The sequence below is a fragment of the Hyla sarda genome, unplaced genomic scaffold, assembly GCF_029499605.1.
Source record: "Hyla sarda isolate aHylSar1 unplaced genomic scaffold, aHylSar1.hap1 scaffold_1378, whole genome shotgun sequence".
Classification (NCBI taxonomy): domain Eukaryota; kingdom Metazoa; phylum Chordata; class Amphibia; order Anura; family Hylidae; genus Hyla; species Hyla sarda.
Window position 1 is genome coordinate 63,188 of NW_026608007.1, and position 26,236 is coordinate 89,423.

At 44.1% G+C, this 26,236-nt stretch overlaps 1 protein-coding gene and 10 non-coding genes across 13 annotated transcripts; all 11 read right to left on the bottom strand.

Moving 5' to 3' along the window:
- Positions 1-14: 14 nt before the first annotated feature.
- On the bottom strand, positions 15-205 carry LOC130306535 (U2 spliceosomal RNA). Its single transcript, XR_008855873.1, has one exon. It is a non-coding gene; the product is annotated as a U2 spliceosomal RNA (small nuclear RNA).
- Positions 206-2,291: 2,086 nt separating this feature from the next.
- On the bottom strand, positions 2,292-2,482 carry LOC130306536 (U2 spliceosomal RNA). Its single transcript, XR_008855874.1, has one exon. It is a non-coding gene; the product is annotated as a U2 spliceosomal RNA (small nuclear RNA).
- A 2,089-nt stretch (positions 2,483-4,571) lies between these two features.
- On the bottom strand, positions 4,572-4,762 carry LOC130306537 (U2 spliceosomal RNA). Its single transcript, XR_008855875.1, has one exon. It is a non-coding gene; the product is annotated as a U2 spliceosomal RNA (small nuclear RNA).
- Positions 4,763-6,856: 2,094 nt separating this feature from the next.
- LOC130306538 (U2 spliceosomal RNA) lies at positions 6,857-7,047 on the bottom strand. Its single transcript, XR_008855876.1, has one exon. It is a non-coding gene; the product is annotated as a U2 spliceosomal RNA (small nuclear RNA).
- A 2,081-nt stretch (positions 7,048-9,128) lies between these two features.
- LOC130306539 (U2 spliceosomal RNA) lies at positions 9,129-9,319 on the bottom strand. Its single transcript, XR_008855877.1, has one exon. It is a non-coding gene; the product is annotated as a U2 spliceosomal RNA (small nuclear RNA).
- Positions 9,320-11,416: 2,097 nt separating this feature from the next.
- LOC130306546 (U2 spliceosomal RNA) lies at positions 11,417-11,612 on the bottom strand. Its single transcript, XR_008855884.1, has one exon. It is a non-coding gene; the product is annotated as a U2 spliceosomal RNA (small nuclear RNA).
- Positions 11,613-11,968: 356 nt separating this feature from the next.
- LOC130306509 (uncharacterized) lies at positions 11,969-16,807 on the bottom strand. Of its 3 annotated transcripts, XM_056552105.1 has the most exons (6): positions 15,235-16,807; positions 14,851-14,985; positions 13,720-13,768; positions 13,588-13,629; positions 12,835-12,924; positions 11,969-12,172 (listed from the first exon to the last, which is right to left on the bottom strand). In XM_056552105.1, the coding sequence occupies exons 1-6, from the start codon at positions 16,525-16,527 to the stop codon at positions 12,111-12,113; spliced, it is 1,671 nt and encodes a 556-aa protein (XP_056408080.1). In that variant the 5' UTR covers positions 16,528-16,807; the 3' UTR covers positions 11,969-12,110. The 3 variants fall into 3 exon arrangements, 1 of the variants encoding a protein (XP_056408080.1); XR_008855848.1 differs by lacking the exons at positions 13,588-13,629; positions 13,720-13,768 and having other exon boundaries at positions 12,111-12,172; positions 12,866-12,924; XR_008855847.1 differs by lacking the exons at positions 13,588-13,629; positions 13,720-13,768 and having other exon boundaries at positions 12,133-12,172.
- A 2,037-nt stretch (positions 16,808-18,844) lies between these two features.
- On the bottom strand, positions 18,845-19,035 carry LOC130306540 (U2 spliceosomal RNA). The gene has a single exon (XR_008855878.1). It is a non-coding gene; the product is annotated as a U2 spliceosomal RNA (small nuclear RNA).
- A 2,084-nt stretch (positions 19,036-21,119) lies between these two features.
- Positions 21,120-21,310, bottom strand: LOC130306541 (U2 spliceosomal RNA). Its single transcript, XR_008855879.1, has one exon. It is a non-coding gene; the product is annotated as a U2 spliceosomal RNA (small nuclear RNA).
- Positions 21,311-23,400: 2,090 nt separating this feature from the next.
- LOC130306542 (U2 spliceosomal RNA) lies at positions 23,401-23,591 on the bottom strand. The gene has a single exon (XR_008855880.1). It is a non-coding gene; the product is annotated as a U2 spliceosomal RNA (small nuclear RNA).
- A 2,096-nt stretch (positions 23,592-25,687) lies between these two features.
- On the bottom strand, positions 25,688-25,880 carry LOC130306545 (U2 spliceosomal RNA). Its single transcript, XR_008855883.1, has one exon. It is a non-coding gene; the product is annotated as a U2 spliceosomal RNA (small nuclear RNA).
- Between the last annotated feature and the right edge of the window lie 356 nt (positions 25,881-26,236).

The following is a 26,236-nucleotide window of genomic DNA, read 5'->3' on the forward strand; positions in this document are numbered from 1 at the left end:
TTAACCCTGTAAGGGGGTGGTGCACTGTACCCGAAGATACTGCCATATCGGGTCAATGCATAGGGCGACGGAAGCAAGCTTCGAAATCGGCCCCCGTTCTCAAAAATCCATTTAATATATGGTCCCCAGATAGGGGACGTATCAGATATTAAACTGATAAGAACAGATACTACACTTGATCTTAGCCAAAAGGCCGAGAAGCGATAACCGTGAAAGGGGCGGGCCCAACAAGGTCCCCTTCATGGGCACTATCACTGCTTGCTGTCAGGGAGGCTGCCAGACAATTTTCCATGCACACTCTGGGCTGGGGGGCAGTCAACCACCAGTACACACAGCAGAACCTAAACCCATACCATTATTGCTAAGCAGCAAGACAGGGGCCCATTGCACTCCCACGGGGCCTTTTTAAATGCAATCCATAACCCGGATTTGCCAGGAACCCTTCTTACTCCTCCTACTTGCATGTGACACTGGGCTTAGGATCTGCATAGGAAACACACACACAAGCACACACCTACCTTTGTTGCCTGCAGATGCCTCCTTGGCTGTCCCCAAACGGTATCAAACCAACACCCACGGGAAGCTGTAAGCATAGAGGACATGCCTGCACCCCATTGGACTTACCTGTGTGGGTTAAATCCGGGTTATTTGACAACCTATGGCGGTGATGGTTCTGCTCAGGCAGAGCAGTGCTGATGCTCCTCATAAAGCTGTCGCTGCTGTGAAGGTTCTAGGTGACATCACAAATCCCTTTGGTTACATACACAACAAAGCTGGGTTGTTGTTGTTTACACTCTGCAAGGCCTGTGGAAGTGAGTGACATCATAGCACTGTAGTTCTGAGGGTTCAAGATGGATGCAACAATCTCCTGTTGCTTCTATGAAGGCCGTAATAGACGACATCACCAAACAGCTCCATAGTCACATACACAGCAAAGGAGAGATGTTGTTTACACCTAGTGATGTCAGTGGTATTGAGTGACATCACAGCACAGTGCTAAGGCTCCTGGGCCTGGACACAGCAGCGGCTGCAATATCTCAACGGAGAATACGTTTATATCTATGTGTGTGTGTGCGCATATATATATATATATATATATATATATATATATATATATATATATTTCTCCGCCGAAATCACTTTTAAACCCATTTCCACCTTTTTTTCCCTTCTCTTCCTCTTACTTTTTTTTCACGTTTTTTTACGTTTTTCTCCTTTTCGCCTCTTTTCTGGGCGTATTATTCTTCTTTTTCTTCTTTTTTTTCGTCTAATGCATACCCCATCAGTGCAGCAATGCTTATTCAATACCGCCAGCAGATGGAGACACTGGGGGATAATTTTCTAAGGATTTATACTGATTTTTCCTGTCTGAATTTGTCGCACAGAAAGTTGCAGGCCAAATATGTGTGACATTTCTGCGACTTTAGCTTCTAGAGCATTTTTACAACATTATACATAGGTGCTGAATACATAAAAAGCGACTGTTCAGCGACAGACAAGTCGCATCGGCTGAAAGTAGGCCAGAATGTCAGTCCATGTTGGAGCAGGTTTAGATACAGTCTAAAGCATAGATCTCAAAGTCTGTGCACAGAATTTAGCAAGGGCCTCGCACCTTCTGATGCATCAGGTAGGTGCACAATAGCATAGCCTAACCCTCTGTACTTTGGTCTATATTGATGCGGGACATAGACAGCCAGCTGATGACCAATCCATTAGTGCAATGGATGGCTGGAAGCATTTGTCTTTGCCTTTGCAATACCACAGAAGCAATGCATGGTCAATGTACAGCAATGACACACCTGTGTGAACAGCCAGGAGACCCCCCCCCATGTTATGTTACATAGTTACATAGTTAGTACGGTCGAAAAAAGACATATGTCCATCACGTTCAACCAGGGAATTAAGGGGTAGGGGTGTGGCGCGATATTGGGGAAGGGATGAGATTTTATATTTCTTCATAAGCATTAATCTTATTTTGTCAATTAGGAACATTCAGCACCCACCCGCTATCAAGGCAGCTGCCTATCATGTCATGCCCTACCTGCACAGGTGTGCTGGCTACTCAAATGATCCAATTAAGGAGGCCATTTAGTCAGCAGCAGCAGAAGTCCTGTGCCTGGACGCTCCAACAGGGGCCAGACACAAGCAGAAGCAGAAGCAGCAGAAGCAGCAGCAGCACCACCTTTTGTTTTTTGGCTGCAGCAGCAGCAAGGCCCACAGGGCTGGCTAGCTGGCTAGCCAGCAAGCAGGTAGCAATGAAAGTAGGAATCTTTCTTTTTAACCCTGTAAGGGGGTGGTGCACTGTACCCGAAGATACTGCCATATCGGGTCAATGCATAGGGCGACGGAAGCAAGCTTCGAAATCGGCCCCCGTTCTCAAAAATCCATTTAATATATGGTCCCCAGATAGGGGACGTATCAGATATTAAACTGATAAGAACAGATACTACACTTGATCTTAGCCAAAAGGCCGAGAAGCGATAACCGTGAAAGGGGCGGGCCCAACAAGGTCCCCTTCATGGGCACTATCACTGCTTGCTGTCAGGGAGGCTGCCAGACAATTTTCCATGCACACTCTGGGCTGGGGGGCAGTCAACCACCAGTACACACAGCAGAACCTAAACCCATACCATTATTGCTAAGCAGCAAGACAGGGGCCCATTGCACTCCCACGGGGCCTTTTTAAATGCAATCCATAACCCGGATTTGCCAGGAACCCTTCTTACTCCTCCTACTTGCATGTGACACTGGGCTTAGGATCTGCATAGGAAACACACACACAAGCACACACCTACCTTTGTTGCCTGCAGATGCCTCCTTGGCTGTCCCCAAACGGTATCAAACCAACACCCACGGGAAGCTGTAAGCATAGAGGACATGCCTGCACCCCATTGGACTTACCTGTGTGGGTTAAATCCGGGTTATTTGACAACCTATGGCGGTGATGGTTCTGCTCAGGCAGAGCAGTGCTGATGCTCCTCATAAAGCTGTCGCTGCTGTGAAGGTTCTAGGTGACATCACAAATCCCTATGGTTACATACACAACAAAGCTGGGTTGTTGTTGTTTACACTCTGCAAGGCCTGTGGAAGTGAGTGACATCATAGCACTGTAGTTCTGAGGGTTCAAGATGGATGCAACAATCTCCTGTTGCTTCTATGAAGGCCGTAATAGACGACATCACCAAACAGCTCCATAGTCACATACACAGCAAAGGAGAGATGTTGTTTACACCTAGTGATGTCAGTGGTATTGAGTGACATCACAGCACAGTGCTAAGGCTCCTGGGCCTGGACACAGCAGCGGCTGCAATATCTCAACGGAGAATACGTTTATATCTATGTGTGTGTGTGCGCATATATATATATATATATATATATATATATATATATATATATATATATTTCTCCGCCGAAATCACTTTTAAACCCATTTCCACCTTTTTTTCCCTTCTCTTCCTCTTACTTTTTTTTCACGTTTTTTTACGTTTTTCTCCTTTTCGCCTCTTTTCTGGGCGTATTATTCTTCTTTTTCTTCTTTTTTTTCGTCTAATGCATACCCCATCAGTGCAGCAATGCTTATTCAATACCGCCAGCAGATGGAGACACTGGGGGATAATTTTCTAAGGATTTATACTGATTTTTCCTGTCTGAATTTGTCGCACAGAAAGTTGCAGGCCAAATATGTGTGACATTTCTGCGACTTTAGCTTCTAGAGCATTTTTACAACATTATACATAGGTGCTGAATACATAAAAAGCGACTGTTCAGCGACAGACAAGTCGCATTGGCTGAAAGTAGGCCAGAATGTCAGTCCATGTTGGAGCAGGTTTAGATACAGTCTAAAGCATAGATCTCAAAGTCTGTGCACAGAATTTAGCAAGGGCCTCGCACCTTCTGATGCATCAGGTAGGTGCACAATAGCATAGCCTAACCCTCTGTACTTTGGTCTATATTGATGCGGGACATAGACAGCCAGCTGATGACCAATCCATTAGTGCAATGGATGGCTGGAAGCATTTGTCTTTGCCTTTGCAATACCACAGAAGCAATGCATGGTCAATGTACAGCAATGACACACCTGTGTGAACAGCCAGGAGACCCCCCCCCCCCCCCCCCCATGTTATGTTACATAGTTACATAGTTAGTACGGTCGAAAAAAGACATATGTCCATCACGTTCAACCAGGGAATTAAGGGGTAGGGGTGTGGCGCGATATTGGGGAAGGGATGAGATTTTATATTTCTTCATAAGCATTAATCTTATTTTGTCAATTAGGAACATTCAGCACCCACCCGCTATCAAGGCAGCTGCCTATCATGTCATGCCCTACCTGCACAGGTGTGCTGGCTACTCAAATGATCCAATTAAGGAGGCCATTTAGTCAGCAGCAGCAGAAGTCCTGTGCCTGGACGCTCCAACAGGGGCCAGACACAAGCAGAAGCAGAAGCAGCAGCAGCACCACCTTTTGTTTTTTGGCTGCAGCAGCAGCAAGGCCCACAGGGCTGGCTAGCTGGCTAGCCAGCAAGCAGGTAGCAATGAAAGTAGGAATCTTTCTTTTTAACCCTGTAAGGGGGTGGTGCACTGTACCCGAAGATACTGCCATATCGGGTCAATGCATAGGGCGACGGAAGCAAGCTTCGAAATCGGCCCCCGTTCTCAAAAATCCATTTAATATATGGTCCCCAGATAGGGGACGTATCAGATATTAAACTGATAAGAACAGATACTACACTTGATCTTAGCCAAAAGGCCGAGAAGCGATAACCGTGAAAGGGGCGGGCCCAACAAGGTCCCCTTCATGGGCACTATCACTGCTTGCTGTCAGGGAGGCTGCCAGACAATTTTCCATGCACACTCTGGGCTGGGGGGCAGTCAACCACCAGTACACACAGCAGAACCTAAACCCATACCATTATTGCTAAGCAGCAAGACAGGGGCCCATTGCACTCCCACGGGGCCTTTTTAAATGCAATCCATAACCCGGATTTGCCAGGAACCCTTCTTACTCCTCCTACTTGCATGTGACACTGGGCTTAGGATCTGCATAGGAAACACACACACAAGCACACACCTACCTTTGTTGCCTGCAGATGCCTCCTTGGCTGTCCCCAAACGGTATCAAACCAACACCCACGGGAAGCTGTAAGCATAGAGGACATGCCTGCACCCCATTGGACTTACCTGTGTGGGTTAAATCCGGGTTATTTGACAACCTATGGCGGTGATGGTTCTGCTCAGGCAGAGCAGTGCTGATGCTCCTCATAAAGCTGTCGCTGCTGTGAAGGTTCTAGGTGACATCACAAATCCCTATGGTTACATACACAACAAAGCTGGGTTGTTGTTGTTTACACTCTGCAAGGCCTGTGGAAGTGAGTGACATCATAGCACTGTAGTTCTGAGGGTACAAGATGGATGCAACAATCTCCTGTTGCTTCTATGAAGGCCGTAATAGACGACATCACCAAACAGCTCCATAGTCACATACACAGCAAAGGAGAGATGTTGTTTACACCTAGTGATGTCAGTGGTATTGAGTGACATCACAGCACAGTGCTAAGGCTCCTGGGCCTGGACACAGCAGCGGCTGCAATATCTCAACGGAGAATACGTTTATATCTATGTGTGTGTGTGCGCATATATATATATATATATATATATATATATATATATATATATATATATTTCTCTGCCGAAATCACTTTTAAACCCATTTCCACCTTTTTTTCCCTTCTCTTCCTCTTACTTTTTTTTCACGTTTTTTTACGTTTTTCTCCTTTTCGCCTCTTTTCTGGGCGTATTATTCTTCTTTTTCTTCTTTTTTTTCGTCTAATGCATACCCCATCAGTGCAGCAATGCTTATTCAATACCGCCAGCAGATGGAGACACTGGGGGATAATTTTCTAAGGATTTATACTGATTTTTCCTGTCTGAATTTGTCGCACAGAAAGTTGCAGGCCAAATATGTGTGACATTTCTGCGACTTTAGCTTCTAGAGCATTTTTACAACATTATACATAGGTGCTGAATACATAAAAAGCGACTGTTCAGCGACAGACAAGTCGCATCGGCTGAAAGTAGGCCAGAATGTCAGTCCATGTTGGAGCAGGTTTAGATACAGTCTAAAGCATAGATCTCAAAGTCTGTGCACAGAATTTAGCAAGGGCCTCGCACCTTCTGATGCATCAGGTAGGTGCACAATAGCATAGCCTAACCCTCTGTACTTTGGTCTATATTGATGCGGGACATAGACAGCCAGCTGATGACCAATCCATTAGTGCAATGGATGGCTGGAAGCATTTGTCTTTGCCTTTGCAATACCACAGAAGCAATGCATGGTCAATGTACAGCAATGACACACCTGTGTGAACAGCCAGGAGACCCCCCCCCCCCCCCATGTTATGTTACATAGTTACATAGTTAGTACGGTCGAAAAAAGACATATGTCCATCACGTTCAACCAGGGAATTAAGGGGTAGGGGTGTGGCGCGATATTGGGGAAGGGATGAGATTTTATATTTCTTCATAAGCATTAATCTTATTTTGTCAATTAGGAACATTCAGCACCCACCCGCTATCAATGCAGCTGCCTATCATGTCATGCCCTACCTGCACAGGTGTGCTGGCTACTCAAATGATCCAATTAAGGAGGCCATTTAGTCAGCAGCAGCAGAAGTCCTGTGCCTGGACGCTCCAACAGGGGCCAGACACAAGCAGAAGCAGAAGCAGCAGAAGCAGCAGCAGCACCACCTTTTGTTTTTTGGCTGCAGCAGCAGCAAGGCCCACAGGGCTGGCTAGCTGGCTAGCCAGCAAGCAGGTAGCAATGAAAGTAGGAATCTTTCTTTTTAACCCTGTAAGGGGGTGGTGCACTGTACCCGAAGATACTGCCATATCGGGTCAATGCATAGGGCGACGGAAGCAAGCTTCGAAATCGGCCCCCGTTCTCAAAAATCCATTTAATATATGGTCCCCAGATAGGGGACGTATCAGATATTAAACTGATAAGAACAGATACTACACTTGATCTTAGCCAAAAGGCCGAGAAGCGATAACCGTGAAAGGGGCGGGCCCAACAAGGTCCCCTTCATGGGCACTATCACTGCTTGCTGTCAGGGAGGCTGCCAGACAATTTTCCATGCACACTCTGGGCTGGGGGGCAGTCAACCACCAGTACACACAGCAGAACCTAAACCCATACCATTATTGCTAAGCAGCAAGACAGGGGCCCATTGCACTCCCACGGGGCCTTTTTAAATGCAATCCATAACCCGGATTTGCCAGGAACCCTTCTTACTCCTCCTACTTGCATGTGACACTGGGCTTAGGATCTGCATAGGAAACACACACACAAGCACACACCTACCTTTGTTGCCTGCAGATGCCTCCTTGGCTGTCCCCAAACGGTATCAAACCAACACCCACGGGAAGCTGTAAGCATAGAGGACATGCCTGCACCCCATTGGACTTACCTGTGTGGGTTAAATCCGGGTTATTTGACAACCTATGGCGGTGATGGTTCTGCTCAGGCAGAGCAGTGCTGATGCTCCTCATAAAGCTGTCGCTGCTGTGAAGGTTCTAGGTGACATCACAAATCCCTATGGTTACATACACAACAAAGCTGGGTTGTTGTTGTTTACACTCTGCAAGGCCTGTGGAAGTGAGTGACATCATAGCACTGTAGTTCTGAGGGTTCAAGATGGATGCAACAATCTCCTGTTGCTTCTATGAAGGCCGTAATAGACGACATCACCAAACAGCTCCATAGTCACATACACAGCAAAGGAGAGATGTTGTTTACACCTAGTGATGTCAGTGGTATTGAGTGACATCACAGCACAGTGCTAAGGCTCCTGGGCCTGGACACAGCAGCGGCTGCAATATCTCAACGGAGAATACGTTTATATCTATGTGTGTGTGTGCGCATATATATATATATATATATATATATATATATATATATATATTTCTCCGCCGAAATCACTTTTAAACCCATTTCCACCTTTTTTTCCCTTCTCTTCCTCTTACTTTTTTTTCACGTTTTTTTACGTTTTTCTCCTTTTCGCCTCTTTTCTGGGCGTATTATTCTTCTTTTTCTTCTTTTTTTTCGTCTAATGCATACCCCATCAGTGCAGCAATGCTTATTCAATACCGCCAGCAGATGGAGACACTGGGGGATAATTTTCTAAGGATTTATACTGATTTTTCCTGTCTGAATTTGTCGCACAGAAAGTTGCAGGCCAAATATGTGTGACATTTCTGCGACTTTAGCTTCTAGAGCATTTTTACAACATTATACATAGGTGCTGAATACATAAAAAGCGACTGTTCAGCGACAGACAAGTCGCATCGGCTGAAAGTAGGCCAGAATGTCAGTCCATGTTGGAGCAGGTTTAGATACAGTCTAAAGCATAGATCTCAAAGTCTGTGCACAGAATTTAGCAAGGGCCTCGCACCTTCTGATGCATCAGGTAGGTGCACAATAGCATAGCCTAACCCTCTGTACTTTGGTCTATATTGATGCGGGACATAGACAGCCAGCTGATGACCAATCCATTAGTGCAATGGATGGCTGGAAGCATTTGTCTTTGCCTTTGCAATACCACAGAAGCAATGCATGGTCAATGTACAGCAATGACACACCTGTGTGAACAGCCAGGAGACCCCCCCCCCCCCCCCCATGTTATGTTACATAGTTACATAGTTAGTACGGTCGAAAAAAGACATATGTCCATCACGTTCAACCAGGGAATTAAGGGGTAGGGGTGTGGCGCGATATTGGGGAAGGGATGAGATTTTATATTTCTTCATAAGCATTAATCTTATTTTGTCAATTAGGAACATTCAGCACCCACCCGCTATCAAGGCAGCTGCCTATCATGTCATGCCCTACCTGCACAGGTGTGCTGGCTACTCAAATGATCCAATTAAGGAGGCCATTTAGTCAGCAGCAGCAGAAGTCCTGTGCCTGGACGCTCCAACAGGGGCCAGACACAAGCAGAAGCAGAAGCAGCAGCAGCACCACCTTTTGTTTTTTGGCTGCAGCAGCAGCAAGGCCCACAGGGCTGGCTAGCTGGCTAGCCAGCAAGCAGGTAGCAATGAAAGTAGGAATCTTTCTTTTTAACCCTGTAAGGGGGTGGTGCACTGTACCCGAAGATACTGCCATATCGGGTCAATGCATAGGGCGACGGAAGCAAGCTTCGAAATCGGCCCCCGTTCTCAAAAATCCATTTAATATATGGTCCCCAGATAGGGGACGTATCAGATATTAAACTGATAAGAACAGATACTACACTTGATCTTAGCCAAAAGGCCGAGAAGCGATAACCGTGAAAGGGGCGGGCCCAACAAGGTCCCCTTCATGGGCACTATCACTGCTTGCTGTCAGGGAGGCTGCCAGACAATTTTCCATGCACACTCTGGGCTGGGGGGCAGTCAACCACCAGTACACACAGCAGAACCTAAACCCATACCATTATTGCTAAGCAGCAAGACAGGGGCCCATTGCACTCCCACGGGGCCTTTTTAAATGCAATCCATAACCCGGATTTGCCAGGAACCCTTCTTACTCCTCCTACTTGCATGTGACACTGGGCTTAGGATCTGCATAGGAAACACACACACAAGCACACACCTACCTTTGTTGCCTGCAGATGCCTCCTTGGCTGTCCCCAAACGGTATCAAACCAACACCCACGGGAAGCTGTAAGCATAGAGGACATGCCTGCACCCCATTGGACTTACCTGTGTGGGTTAAATCCGGGTTATTTGACAACCTATGGCGGTGATGGTTCTGCTCAGGCAGAGCAGTGCTGATGCTCCTCATAAAGCTGTCGCTGCTGTGAAGGTTCTAGGTGACATCACAAATCCCTATGGTTACATACACAACAAAGCTGGGTTGTTGTTGTTTACACTCTGCAAGGCCTGTGGAAGTGAGTGACATCATAGCACTGTAGTTCTGAGGGTTCAAGATGGATGCAACAATCTCCTGTTGCTTCTATGAAGGCCGTAATAGACGACATCACCAAACAGCTCCATAGTCACATACACAGCAAAGGAGAGATGTTGTTTACACCTAGTGATGTCAGTGGTATTGAGTGACATCACAGCACAGTGCTAAGGCTCCTGGGCCTGGACACAGCAGCGGCTGCAATATCTCAACGGAGAATACGTTTATATCTATGTGTGTGTGTGCGCATATATATATATATATATATATATATATATATATATATATATATATATTTCTCCGCCGAAATCACTTTTAAACCCATTTCCACCTTTTTTTCCCTTCTCTTCCTCTTACTTTTTTTTCACGTTTTTTTACGTTTTTCTCCTTTTCGCCTCTTTTCTGGGCGTATTATTCTTCTTTTTCTTCTTTTTTTTCGTCTAATGCATACCCCATCAGTGCAGCAATGCTTATTCAATACCGCCAGCAGATGGAGACACTGGGGGATAATTTTCTAAGGATTTATACTGATTTTTCCTGTCTGAATTTGTCGCACAGAAAGTTGCAGGCCAAATATGTGTGACATTTCTGCGACTTTAGCTTCTAGAGCATTTTTACAACATTATACATAGGTGCTGAATACATAAAAAGCGACTGTTCAGCGACAGACAAGTCGCATCGGCTGAAAGTAGGCCAGAATGTCAGTCCATGTTGGAGCAGGTTTAGATACAGTCTAAAGCATAGATCTCAAAGTCTGTGCACAGAATTTAGCAAGGGCCTCGCACCTTCTGATGCATCAGGTAGGTGCACAATAGCATAGCCTAACCCTCTGTACTTTGGTCTATATTGATGCGGGACATAGACAGCCAGCTGATGACCAATCCATTAGTGCAATGGATGGCTGGAAGCATTTGTCTTTGCCTTTGCAATACCACAGAAGCAATGCATGGTCAATGTACAGCAATGACACACCTGTGTGAACAGCCAGGAGACCCCCCCCCCCCCCCCCCATGTTATGTTACATAGTTACATAGTTAGTACGGTCGAAAAAAGACATATGTCCATCACGTTCAACCAGGGAATTAAGGGGTAGGGGTGTGGCGCGATATTGGGGAAGGGATGAGATTTTATATTTCTTCATAAGCATTAATCTTATTTTGTCAATTAGGAACATTCAGCACCCACCCGCTATCAAGGCAGCTGCCTATCATGTCATGCCCTACCTGCACAGGTGTGCTGGCTACTCAAATGATCCAATTAAGGAGGCCATTTAGTCAGCAGCAGCAGAAGTCCTGTGCCTGGACGCTCCAACAGGGGCCAGACACAAGCAGAAGCAGAAGCAGCAGAAGCAGCAGCAGCACCACCTTTTGTTTTTTGGCTGCAGCAGCAGCAAGGCCCACAGGGCTGGCTAGCTGGCTAGCCAGCAAGCAGGTAGCAATGAAAGTAGGAATCTTTCTTTTTAACCCTGTAAGGGGGTGGTGCACTGTACCCGAAGATACTGCCATATCGGGTCAATGCATAGGGCGACGGAAGCAAGCTTCGAAATCGGCCCCCGTTCTCAAAAATCCATTTAATATATGGTCCCCAGATAGGGGACGTATCAGATATTAAACTGATAAGAACAGATTTTTTTTTTTTTTTTTTAACTTGGCTGCACCTTCACAGGTACACACCTATTTTATTTAAGTTTCAAGTTTTAACATAGTTACATAGTTACATAGCATTAAAACCAGGGGAACATAAAAAACTTACAATTTTACAATTTCACATATGCCAGTCGGTAAAATGCCATTTTAAGAATGCAAACTCATCACTTTGTTTATCGATTAAAAGATAGATGTACATTTCACTTAATATCATTCCAATAACATCATCGAAAGATAAAATGTCCTTTTTAAATAATAAAATATTCCTATTTTTCCACAGAGCTGCCTTCACACAGTTTATTATTTGCCATGCCTTCCGTTTCTCTTGTTCGCCGGGACAATCCAAACACCCATATAAAACCATATTATAGTCCAAGTCTTTTATAGCAGCAATTTTGTTTAAAAGTGGCAGCATTTTAGTCCATATCCTTCTAGAAAAATCACATGTCCATAAAAGATGTAAAACAGTCTCCTCTTCGTGGCATCCCTCTCTTGGACACTTTGCTGTGCTTGCAAATCCTCTACGGTGTTGGAAAGCCCGGCACGGAAGGCAACTGTGGATGCAGCTCCAGGATAAGTCCTTCTGTGAGTTAAAAAGATAAAATGAGTTCACAATTCTCCAGATTTCTTTACATTTATCATCATTAAAATTTCCAACTTGGCACATGTTAATATTGTTTAAAATGACTCTCGTAAGTTTTTTCCCATCGATTAGAATATCTTTACTAAAATCAAACAGTTTAAAAAGAGAAACAATCTTTTCTAAAATACAATAAGTAATAGGGAGGTTAAAAGCATAAGGGTGTTTAAGATCTGTTTCAAACCAACCATGGTGTCTCATGAGATTACCAACATTATAGCGCAAAAAGAACGACCAATAGTTGTCTTTAAAAACATTCTTAAGACACAATGAAAAGAATTTTGTATAAAGGAACGCAGTAAAATCAGTAAAACTTTTCCCCCCTTTCTCTTTAGGTTTAGATACAATTTCTCTTTTTAACTTCTCATATTTGGAATTCCAAAAAAAGGTGTAACAGACTTTTGAGACTTTACGTATTATATGTGTGTTAGGTGGGAACACTAAACTTAAATATAAAAGCAAAGGTAAAATCACCATCTTTAAAATCAGCACTTTTCCTTCCATTGTAAGGTCTCTTAGTCTCCATACACATAATTTTTGGTTCACCTTTTGCATTGTTAGCTCCCAGCTTTCGTTTCCATTATTTAATTCATTAAAATACACACCTAAAATTTTTACTTTTTCTACTACCGGTACCTTTATGTCTCTTGTATCCAGCTTGCCGACTTTTAAAATCTCGCACTTGTTAAAATTCACTTTAAAACCAGAAGCACAACAGAAATAGTTAATTTGTGTTAAAGTTTTTTTAAGTGCCAGGCTATCTTGACATGTCACTGCTACATCATCCATATAACTGACTACTTTAGCTTCAAGACCATTTCCTCCGGGGAGCCTTATCCCACGGATCTGTTTATCACCTCTTATGACACATAAAAGTGGCTCTAGTGCACAAATAAATAAAAGGGGTGATAGGGGGCAACCCTGCTTCACACCAGATTTTAAAGGAACCATTTCAGTCTTAAAACCATTAATTAAAATTTTGCTAAAACAGTCATTATAAAAGGCTTTGAGTGACGTTAAAAAACCTTCTGGTATGCCCATTTTATTTAAAACATTAAATAAAAAACAGTGCGAGACTCTGTCAAATGCTTTTTCAAAGTCTATTGTTAAAATTGCTAAATTACTTTTCCTTATTTTAGCATCTTCTATTATATCTTTTATGAGGTTTAAATTTTCCCACATGTTTCTACCCGGTATACCACACACTTGATTATTATGTATTAATTTATCTATAACATTTTTTAGTCTGTTTGCACATATTTTAGCCATTATTTTATAATCAGCGTTTAAAAGGGTTATTGGTCTCCAATTCCTAATATCCTCTTTATCACCTTTTTTAAAGAGCAGAGAAACCTCACCCATTTTCCATGACTGTGGTAAAATCTTGGTATTAAAAACATCTGTAAAAAGAGATAAAAGATCATCTTTTAAAACCTCATAAAAAACCTTATAAAATTCGATTGGCAGGCCATCAGACCCTGGTACTTTACCCAAATTAAAACTGTTTATGGTATCCAATATTTCCTTCTCTGGGATAGACTGTAAAAGAAAGGATTGAGAATTATTCTCTAAAACACGTTCTATTTTGTTTAAGGCATCGTTCATGAAATTAGCATCTATTTTTTTCTCATTAAAAAGTTCCCTATAATAACATTGTACTTTAAATAAAATTTTATTCATCTCCACTTCTCCTTCTAGTTTTTCGATATGGACTCTTTTTTGATTAGATTTTTTAAAAAAATATCTTGTACATTTTTCGTTATTTTCAATATGTTTGATTTTAGCTTTAAAAATGATCTCTTTACCTTTTTCATTTAAAAATGTTTTTATTTCTTTTTTAATGTTAACAATATCATCTTTTACATCTATCCCTATATTGTGCAATTTAAAAAGAGTTTGAAGATGTGTATTTAAAATATCATAACAATGTCTTTTATCTTTAGCTTTTTGGATACCTTGTTTTATAAAAAAATCTTTAGTTTTTTTCTTCATATTTTCCCACCATACTTTTATATCTATATTTGGGTCTCTATTATTTTTACATTTATTATAAAAATTGGCGTATTCTGTTAAGATTATTTTATCTTCTAAAAGAGATATGTTCAATTTCCATGAACCAATACCCCTCTTAAAACCAGGAACAGGATTTAAAACAAATAGAAGACATTTATGATCAGAAAATATATTAGTTAAAAGCTCACATTTGGCAGGTAAAACATTTTGAGAAGAGAAGATAAAATCAATCCTCGAGCTAAAATTCACATTACTCCATGTAATGCCTTCAGTATCAGGTAAATTTGGATTACATTTTTTAAAAACATCTATAAGCCTAAAATCTAAAGTAATATTTTTTAAAATGTTAGATGTCTTATCATAATTTCTACTAGTAGCTCGAGAATATCTTTTCTCACCTCTTAAAACACAATTAAAATCCCCAGCTAAAATCAAAGGATAAGAATCATTAATAAAAAGAGGTAAAATCTCTAACATCTCTTCTCTTTCTTTTTTATCAGGTGAACCATAAAAGTTTAAAAACTGCCATGTAAAACCATTTATAAAAGCTTTAACTAATAAAATCCTTCCTGGTAAAATCTCTTGCTTAAAAATTATATTAACATTACCCTTAAAAAGTATAGCAACTCCTCCAGATTTAGATGCGTTGGACCCTGACCACACTGAGGGGCCATGCTTCCAGTCTTCTTCATATTTCTTGTATGATGCTTGGTGAGGGATGCCACATTCCTGTAAGAAGAAAACTGATGCAGACAAAAAGGATAAAAAATTAAAAATAGCAGTTCTTCTTGCGTGTGTCTTAAGGCCCCTCACATTGAGGGAGAGTCCATGGAGCGCCATCATTAAAGGTTACAGAGAGACCACTTTCAATATCTTTGTGCACATTCTATCTCATCCTCATCAGCCAGACCCCCAAAACTATCATTTTCCCCTTCTGATCTCACTGTCACCAGAGATTCCGGTGAGCTGCTACCGTCTGACTCCTCCATTACCTCCTCCTGAAGATCCTCCGGTAGGGGACTAAGGAGAGGATTCCTCTTCGCCGGAACAGGGGTTGTCCCGTCTCCGTCACCTTGCCCAGTGTCCATCTCCTCCCCGGGATGACCTGTCGGAGCCACCCCGGGCAGCTGGTCGGGCACAACGACTTCCACCGTGTCGGGAACCATGGACGAGTTGCCTGTTTCACTTGGGGAGGGGGCTGGAACACCTGATGGCATCCCTACCCCCCCCTCTTCTTCCACAAACGCCTCTTCTCTTCCTGTTCCGGTCTTTCTTCTCTTAGCCCCAACATTTTCTGGCTTCCTCAGGGGGGCACTCTGAGGCTTGCTGACAGCTTCATCCAGGTTACTACCCCTCTGCTGCGAGAGAGGAGCTCCTGTCTGCCATGCTTTCTTCTCCTTTCTTCTTACCTTCATGCTGGAGGGTTTCTCATATCCATCTTCATCAGAGGTAGCAGACTCACCATGTTGATCAGTTGGGTTTTCTTCTGGTTTGCTGTCTTCTCTGTTCATATGACGGGGGTCTGGCTGGCTTCTCTGTTGTTTCTCTTTGTTTCTGTGAGGACAAGAAGCATACAAATGGTCAACTCTGTAACATAAACTGCATTTCTTTTCTTTTGTGCATTCTCTGGAGGAGTGCTCAGTGCTGCCACAATTTGTACATGTACTCTCACATACGTTTTTATCATGTCCATATCTTCTACAAGCTCTGCAGAAATTGGGCATTCCTGGGAAAAACACGTCACCATTTACATTTCCTAACTTGAACCGAGCTGGAGGCATAACCTTTCGTCCTGGGAGTAATAGATCTTCTTTGAACTCAACCAGAAACTTCCACTTAGAGGACCATATTCCACACTCATTCATCACTTTCCCTCTATTTATAATTTTTTTACAAAAATTCCTTAAAAACACAACAATTTCATCTTCTTTAACGTATGGAGAGTACATTTTTATAACTAAAAGCATAAGTTCATCGGGAAAGTGCTCAACAATTCTTATTCCACTCAAGCGGGCATCTCCGCTTACCTTCTTCATCTGTATAACAAAGTCCTTGTAAATACCTCCTTCCGTAAAAGTAACATCGTATACTCCTCTTTTCGGATAATCTTGGATGGATAATATCTCATGCTTCCTTAATCCAAAGACGCCCAGCAGAACTTGCTCCACGATGTACTTCAGGTCCCGGTTCTTTCTCTGGTCCTCCAAGTACGATATACGTACTGAGTTCTTGAGCTTGGCATAAGATGGTACCATGCCTGGATCTCCGTCACTGGCTGACGCCATGCTCACAATCAAGCGCACCAAAGAGACACTAGGTCCCTAAGGCAAAGGGGGATCGCAACTCTACACTGAGGTGGGCCCCCTCCCCAATAGCAGCAAGGGACTTAAGCCCAACGAAGGGCGATGTCCCAGGGCCGAGGAGGGGGGTCTCAGAGCACCCACAAAAGCAGGAACCGGATCAGCCAAGGTATATCCCTATACCTTAGCCAAAAGGCCGAGAAGCGATAACCGTGAAAGGGGCGGGCCCAACAAGGTCCCCTTCATGGGCACTATCACTGCTTGCTGTCAGGGAGGCTGCCAGACAATTTTCCATGCACACTCTGGGCTGGGGGGCAGTCAACCACCAGTACACACAGCAGAACCTAAACCCATACCATTATTGCTAAGCAGCAAGACAGGGGCCCATTGCACTCCCACGGGGCCTTTTTAAATGCAATCCATAACCCGGATTTGCCAGGAACCCTTCTTACTCCTCCTACTTGCATGTGACACTGGGCTTAGGATCTGCATAGGAAACACACACACAAGCACACACCTACCTTTGTTGCCTGCAGATGCCTCCTTGGCTGTCCCCAAACGGTATCAAACCAACACCCACGGGAAGCTGTAAGCATAGAGGACATGCCTGCACCCCATTGGACTTACCTGTGTGGGTTAAATCCGGGTTATTTGACAACCTATGGCGGTGATGGTTCTGCTCAGGCAGAGCAGTGCTGATGCTCCTCATAAAGCTGTCGCTGCTGTGAAGGTTCTAGGTGACATCACAAATCCCTATGGTTACATACACAACAAAGCTGGGTTGTTGTTGTTTACACTCTGCAAGGCCTGTGGAAGTGAGTGACATCATAGCACTGTAGTTCTGAGGGTTCAAGATGGATGCAACAATCTCCTGTTGCTTCTATGAAGGCCGTAATAGACGACATCACCAAACAGCTCCATAGTCACATACACAGCAAAGGAGAGATGTTGTTTACACCTAGTGATGTCAGTGGTATTGAGTGACATCACAGCACAGTGCTAAGGCTCCTGGGCCTGGACACAGCAGCGGCTGCAATATCTCAACGGAGAATACGTTTATATCTATGTGTGTGTGTGCGCATATATATATATATATATATATATATATATATATATATATATATATTTCTCCGCCGAAATCACTTTTAAACCCATTTCCACCTTTTTTTCCCTTCTCTTCCTCTTACTTTTTTTTCACGTTTTTTTACGTTTTTCTCCTTTTCGCCTCTTTTCTGGGCGTATTATTCTTCTTTTTCTTCTTTTTTTTCGTCTAATGCATACCCCATCAGTGCAGCAATGCTTATTCAATACCGCCAGCAGATGGAGACACTGGGGGATAATTTTCTAAGGATTTATACTGATTTTTCCTGTCTGAATTTGTCGCACAGAAAGTTGCAGGCCAAATATGTGTGACATTTCTGCGACTTTAGCTTCTAGAGCATTTTTACAACATTATACATAGGTGCTGAATACATAAAAAGCGACTGTTCAGCGACAGACAAGTCGCATCGGCTGAAAGTAGGCCAGAATGTCAGTCCATGTTGGAGCAGGTTTAGATACAGTCTAAAGCATAGATCTCAAAGTCTGTGCACAGAATTTAGCAAGGGCCTCGCACCTTCTGATGCATCAGGTAGGTGCACAATAGCATAGCCTAACCCTCTGTACTTTGGTCTATATTGATGCGGGACATAGACAGCCAGCTGATGACCAATCCATTAGTGCAATGGATGGCTGGAAGCATTTGTCTTTGCCTTTGCAATACCACAGAAGCAATGCATGGTCAATGTACAGCAATGACACACCTGTGTGAACAGCCAGGAGACCCCACCCCCCCCCCCCATGTTATGTTACATAGTTACATAGTTAGTACGGTCGAAAAAAGACATATGTCCATCACGTTCAACCAGGGAATTAAGGGGTAGGGGTGTGGCGCGATATTGGGGAAGGGATGAGATTTTATATTTCTTCATAAGCATTAATCTTATTTTGTCAATTAGGAACATTCAGCACCCACCCGCTATCAAGGCAGCTGCCTATCATGTCATGCCCTACCTGCACAGGTGTGCTGGCTACTCAAATGATCCAATTAAGGAGGCCATTTAGTCAGCAGCAGCAGAAGTCCTGTGCCTGGACGCTCCAACAGGGGCCAGACACAAGCAGAAGCAGAAGCAGCAGAAGCAGCAGCAGCACCACCTTTTGTTTTTTGGCTGCAGCAGCAGCAAGGCCCACAGGGCTGGCTAGCTGGCTAGCCAGCAAGCAGGTAGCAATGAAAGTAGGAATCTTTCTTTTTAACCCTGTAAGGGGGTGGTGCACTGTACCCGAAGATACTGCCATATCGGGTCAATGCATAGGGCGACGGAAGCAAGCTTCGAAATCGGCCCCCGTTCTCAAAAATCCATTTAATATATGGTCCCCAGATAGGGGACGTATCAGATATTAAACTGATAAGAACAGATACTACACTTGATCTTAGCCAAAAGGCCGAGAAGCGATAACCGTGAAAGGGGCGGGCCCAACAAGGTCCCCTTCATGGGCACTATCACTGCTTGCTGTCAGGGAGGCTGCCAGACAATTTTCCATGCACACTCTGGGCTGGGGGCAGTCAACCACCAGTACACACAGCAGAACCTAAACCCATACCATTATTGCTAAGCAGCAAGACAGGGGCCCATTGCACTCCCACGGGGCCTTTTTAAATGCAATCCATAACCCGGATTTGCCAGGAACCCTTCTTACTCCTCCTACTTGCATGTGACACTGGGCTTAGGATCTGCATAGGAAACACACACACAAGCACACACCTACCTTTGTTGCCTGCAGATGCCTCCTTGGCTGTCCCCAAACGGTATCAAACCAACACCCACGGGAAGCTGTAAGCATAGAGGACATGCCTGCACCCCATTGGACTTACCTGTGTGGGTTAAATCCGGGTTATTTGACAACCTATGGCGGTGATGGTTCTGCTCAGGCAGAGCAGTGCTGATGCTCCTCATAAAGCTGTCGCTGCTGTGAAGGTTCTAGGTGACATCACAAATCCCTTTGGTTACATACACAACAAAGCTGGGTTGTTGTTGTTTACACTCTGCAAGGCCTGTGGAAGTGAGTGACATCATAGCACTGTAGTTCTGAGGGTTCTAGATGGATGCAACAATCTCCTGTTGCTTCTATGAAGGCCGTAATAGACGACATCACCAAACAGCTCCATAGTCACATACACAGCAAAGGAGAGATGTTGTTTACACCTAGTGATGTCAGTGGTATTGAGTGACATCACAGCACAGTGCTAAGGCTCCTGGGCCTGGACACAGCAGCGGCTGCAATATCTCAACGGAGAATACGTTTATATCTATGTGTGTGTGTGCGCATATATATATATATATATATATATATATATATATATATATTTCTCCGCCGAAATCACTTTTAAACCCATTTCCACCTTTTTTTCCCTTCTCTTCCTCTTACTTTTTTTTCACGTTTTTTTACGTTTTTCTCCTTTTCGCCTCTTTTCTGGGCGTATTATTCTTCTTTTTCTTCTTTTTTTTCGTCTAATGCATACCCCATCAGTGCAGCAATGCTTATTCAATACCGCCAGCAGATGGAGACACTGGGGGATAATTTTCTAAGGATTTATACTGATTTTTCCTGTCTGAATTTGTCGCACAGAAAGTTGCAGGCCAAATATGTGTGACATTTCTGCGACTTTAGCTTCTAGAGCATTTTTACAACATTATACATAGGTGCTGAATACATAAAAAGCGACTGTTCAGCGACAGACAAGTCGCATCGGCTGAAAGTAGGCCAGAATGTCAGTCCATGTTGGAGCAGGTTTAGATACAGTCTAAAGCATAGATCTCAAAGTCTGTGCACAGAATTTAGCAAGGGCCTCGCACCTTCTGATGCATCAGGTAGGTGCACAATAGCATAGCCTAACCCTCTGTACTTTGGTCTATATTGATGCGGGACATAGACAGCCAGCTGATGACCAATCCATTAGTGCAATGGATGGCTGGAAGCATTTGTCTTTGCCTTTGCAATACCACAGAAGCAATGCATGGTCAATGTACAGCAATGACACACCTGTGTGAACAGCCAGGAGACCCCCCCCATGTTATGTTACATAGTTACATAGTTAGTACGGTCGAAAAAAGACATATGTCCATCACGTTCAACCAGGGAATTAAGGGGTAGGGGTGTGGCGCGATATTGGGGAAGGGATGAGATTTTATATTTCTTCATAAGCATTAATCTTATTTTGTCATTGTCAATTAGGAACATTCAGCACCCACCCGCTATCAAGGCAGCTGCCTATCATGTCATGCCCTACCTGCACAGGTGTGCTGGCTACTCAAATGATCCAATTAAGGAGGCCATTTAGTCAGCAGCAGCAGAAGTCCTGTGCCTGGACGCTCCAACAGGGGCCAGACACAAGCAGAAGCAGAAGCAGCAGAAGCAGCAGCAGCACCACCTTTTGTTTTTTGGCTGCAGCAGCAGCAAGGCCCACAGGGCTGGCTAGCTGGCTAGCCAGCAAGCAGGTAGCAATGAAAGTAGGAATCTTTCTTTTTAACCCTGTAAGGGGGTGGTGCACTGTACCCGAAGATACTGCCATATCGGGTCAATGCATAGGGCGACGGAAGCAAGCTTCGAAATCGGCCCCCGTTCTCAAAAATCCATTTAATATATGGTCCCCAGATAGGGGACGTATCAGATATTAAACTGATAAGAACAGATACTACACTTGATCTTAGCCAAAAGGCCGAGAAGCGATAACCGTGAAAGGGGCGGGCCCAACAAGGTCCCCTTCATGGGCACTATCACTGCTTGCTGTCAGGGAGGCTGCCAGACAATTTTCCATGCACACTCTGGGCTGGGGGGCAGTCAACCACCAGTACACACAGCAGAACCTAAACCCATACCATTATTGCTAAGCAGCAAGACAGGGGCCCATTGCACTCCCACGGGGCCTTTTTAAATGCAATCCATAACCCGGATTTGCCAGGAACCCTTCTTACTCCTCCTACTTGCATGTGACACTGGGCTTAGGATCTGCATAGGAAACACACACACAAGCACACACCTACCTTTGTTGCCTGCAGATGCCTCCTTGGCTGTCCCCAAACGGTATCAAACCAACACCCACGGGAAGCTGTAAGCATAGAGGACATGCCTGCACCCCATTGGACTTACCTGTGTGGGTTAAATCCGGGTTATTTGACAACCTATGGCGGTGATGGTTCTGCTCAGGCAGAGCAGTGCTGATGCTCCTCATAAAGCTGTCGCTGCTGTGAAGGTTCTAGGTGACATCACAAATCCCTTTGGTTACATACACAACAAAGCTGGGTTGTTGTTGTTTACACTCTGCAAGGCCTGTGGAAGTGAGTGACATCATAGCACTGTAGTTCTGAGGGTTCAAGATGGATGCAACAATCTCCTGTTGCTTCTATGAAGGCCGTAATAGACGACATCACCAAACAGCTCCATAGTCACATACACAGCAAAGGAGAGATGTTGTTTACACCTAGTGATGTCAGTGGTATTGAGTGACATCACAGCACAGTGCTAAGGCTCCTGGGCCTGGACACAGCAGCGGCTGCAATATCTCAACGGAGAATACGTTTATATCTATGTGTGTGTGTGCGCATATATATATATATATATATATATATATATATATATATATATTTCTCCGCCGAAATCACTTTTAAACCCATTTCCACCTTTTTTTCCCTTCTCTTCCTCTTACTTTTTTTTCACGTTTTTTTACGTTTTTCTCCTTTTCGCCTCTTTTCTGGGCGTATTATTCTTCTTTTTCTTCTTTTTTTTCGTCTAATGCATACCCCATCAGTGCAGCAATGCTTATTCAATACCGCCAGCAGATGGAGACACTGGGGGATAATTTTCTAAGGATTTATACTGATTTTTCCTGTCTGAATTTGTCGCACAGAAAGTTGCAGGCCAAATATGTGTGACATTTCTGCGACTTTAGCTTCTAGAGCATTTTTACAACATTATACATAGGTGCTGAATACATAAAAAGCGACTGTTCAGCGACAGACAAGTCGCATCGGCTGAAAGTAGGCCAGAATGTCAGTCCATGTTGGAGCAGGTTTAGATACAGTCTAAAGCATAGATCTCAAAGTCTGTGCACAGAATTTAGCAAGGGCCTCGCACCTTCTGATGCATCAGGTAGGTGCACAATAGCATAGCCTAACCCTCTGTACTTTGGTCTATATTGATGCGGGACATAGACAGCCAGCTGATGACCAATCCATTAGTGCAATGGATGGCTGGAAGCATTTGTCTTTGCCTTTGCAATACCACAGAAGCAATGCATGGTCAATGTACAGCAATGACACACCTGTGTGAACAGCCAGGAGACCCCCCCCCCCCCCCCCATGTTATGTTACATAGTTACATAGTTAGTACGGTCGAAAAAAGACATATGTTCATCACGTTCAACCAGGGAATTAAGGGGTAGGGGTGTGGCGCGATATTGGGGAAGGGATGAGATTTTATATTTCTTCATAAGCATTAATCTTATTTTGTCAATTAGGAACATTCAGCACCCACCCGCTATCAAGGCAGCTGCCTATCATGTCATGCCCTACCTGCACAGGTGTGCTGGCTACTCAAATGATCCAATTAAGGAGGCCATTTAGTCAGCAGCAGCAGAAGTCCTGTGCCTGGACGCTCCAACAGGGGCCAGACACAAGCAGAAGCAGAAGCAGCAGAAGCAGCAGCAGCACCACCTTTTGTTTTTTGGCTGCAGCAGCAGCAAGGCCCACAGGGCTGGCTAGCTGGCTAGCCAGCAAGCAGGTAGCAATGAAAGTAGGAATCTTTCTTTTTAACCCTGTAAGGGGGTGGTGCACTGTACCCGAAGATACTGCCATATCGGGTCAATGCATAGGGCGACGGAAGCAAGCTTCGAAATCGGCCCCCGTTCTCAAAAATCCATTTAATATATGGTCCCCAGATAGGGGACGTATCAGATATTAAACTGATAAGAACAGATACTACACTTGATCTTAGCCAAAAGGCCGAGAAGCGATAACCGTGAAAGGGGCGGGCCCAACAAGGTCCCCTTCATGGGCACTATCACTGCTTGCTGTCAGGGAGGCTGCCAGACAATTTTCCATGCACACTCTGGGCTGGGGGGCAGTCAACCACCAGTACACACAGCAGAACCTAAACCCATAACATTATTGCTAAGCAGCAAGACAGGGGCCCATTGCACTCCCACGGGGCCTTTTTAAATGCAATCCATAACCCGGATTTGCCAGGAACCCTTCTTACTCCTCCTACTTGCATGTGACACTGGGCTTAGGATCTGCATAGGAAACACACACACAAGCACACACCTACCTTTGTTGCCTGCAGATGCCTCCTTGGCTGTCCCCAAACGGTATCAAACCAACACCCACGGGAAGCTGTAAGCATAGAGGACATGCCTGCACCCCATTGGACTTACCTGTGTGGGTTAAATCCGGGTTATTTGACAACCTATGGCGGTGATGGTTCTGCTCAGGCAGAGCAGTGCTGATGCTCCTCATAAAGCTGTCGCTGCTGTGAAGGTTCTAGGTGACATCACAAATCCCTATGGTTACATACACAACAAAGCTGGGTTGTTGTTGTTTACACTCTGCAAGGCCTGTGGAAGTGAGTGACATCATAGCACTGTAGTTCTGAGGGTTCAAGATGGATGCAACAATCTCCTGTTGCTTCTATGAAGGCCGTAATAGACGACATCACCAAACAGCTCCATAGTCACATACACAGCAAAGGAGAGATGTTGTTTACACCTAGTGATGTCAGTGGTATTGAGTGACATCACAGCACAGTGCTAAGGCTCCTGGGCCTGGACACAGCAGCGGCTGCAATATCTCAACGGAGAATACGTTTATATCTATGTGTGTGTGTGCGCATATATATATATATATATATATATATATATATATATATATATATATTTCTCCGCCGAAATCACTTTTAAACCCATTTCCACCTTTTTTTCCCTTCTCTTCCTCTTACTTTTTTTTCACGTTTTTTTACGTTTTTCTCCTTTTCGCCTCTTTTCTGGGCGTATTATTCTTCTTTTTCTTCTTTTTTTTCGTCTAATGCATACCCCATCAGTGCAGCAATGCTTATTCAATACCGCCAGCAGATGGAGACACTGGGGGATAATTTTCTAAGGATTTATACTGATTTTTCCTGTCTGAATTTGTCGCACAGAAAGTTGCAGGCCAAATATGTGTGACATTTCTGCGACTTTAGCTTCTAGAGCATTTTTACAACATTATACATAGGTGCTGAATACATAAAAAGCGACTGTTCAGCGACAGACAAGTCGCATCGGCTGAAAGTAGGCCAGAATGTCAGTCCATGTTGGAGCAGGTTTAGATACAGTCTAAAGCATAGATCTCAAAGTCTGTGCACAGAATTTAGCAAGGGCCTCGCACCTTCTGATGCATCAGGTAGGTGCACAATAGCATAGCCTAACCCTCTGTACTTTGGTCTATATTGATGCGGGACATAGACAGCCAGCTGATGACCAATCCATTAGTGCAATGGATGGCTGGAAGCATTTGTCTTTGCCTTTGCAATACCACAGAAGCAATGCATGGTCAATGTACAGCAATGACACACCTGTGTGAACAGCCAGGAGACCCCAACCCCCCCCCCCCCATGTTATGTTACATAGTTACATAGTTAGTACGGTCGAAAAAAGACATATGTCCATCACGTTCAACCAGGGAATTAAGGGGTAGGGGTGTGGCGCGATATTGGGGAAGGGATGAGATTTTATATTTCTTCATAAGCATTAATCTTATTTTGTCAATTAGGAACATTCAGCACCCACCCGCTATCAAGGCAGCTGCCTATCATGTCATGCCCTACCTGCACAGGTGTGCTGGCTACTCAAATGATCCAATTAAGGAGGCCATTTAGTCAGCAGCAGCAGAAGTCCTGTGCCTGGACGCTCCAACAGGGGCCAGACACAAGCAGAAGCAGAAGCAGCAGAAGCAGCAGCAGCACCACCTTTTGTTTTTTGGCTGCAGCAGCAGCAAGGCCCACAGGGCTGGCTAGCTGGCTAGCCAGCAAGCAGGTAGCAATGAAAGTAGGAATCTTTCTTTTTAACCCTGTAAGGGGGTGGTGCACTGTACCCGAAGATACTGCCATATCGGGTCAATGCATAGGGCGACGGAAGCAAGCTTCGAAATCGGCCCCCGTTCTCAAAAATCCATTTAATATATGGTCCCCAGATAGGGGACGTATCAGATATTAAACTGATAAGAACAGATTTTTTTTTTTTTTTTTTTTAAATCCCTCAGGTAGGGGATGAAAGTACTCCAAGCAATACTTTCAAACTGGCATTACAAACTTTCTGTAACACACAACCCTCTCATCATTGGGAAACTTTATTTATCAATCAAACAGACAAAAAAAAACAATCAAGATAAATCAACAAGATGAATCCATTTTTTCGATTTCCAAATGCCTTCCGCATCAATCCCACCCCTCTTAGAATCCCACAAATAACACAAATACAGTTTGCCTAACACCATTCGCACACTATTATTAACACTCACTTCTTTCCTCAAAAACACATAAACATTCCTCACATCCCACAAGACTTCCTTAATACACGACAACAATAACCACAACACTCTTACATTCTGACCTCCACTTACACAAA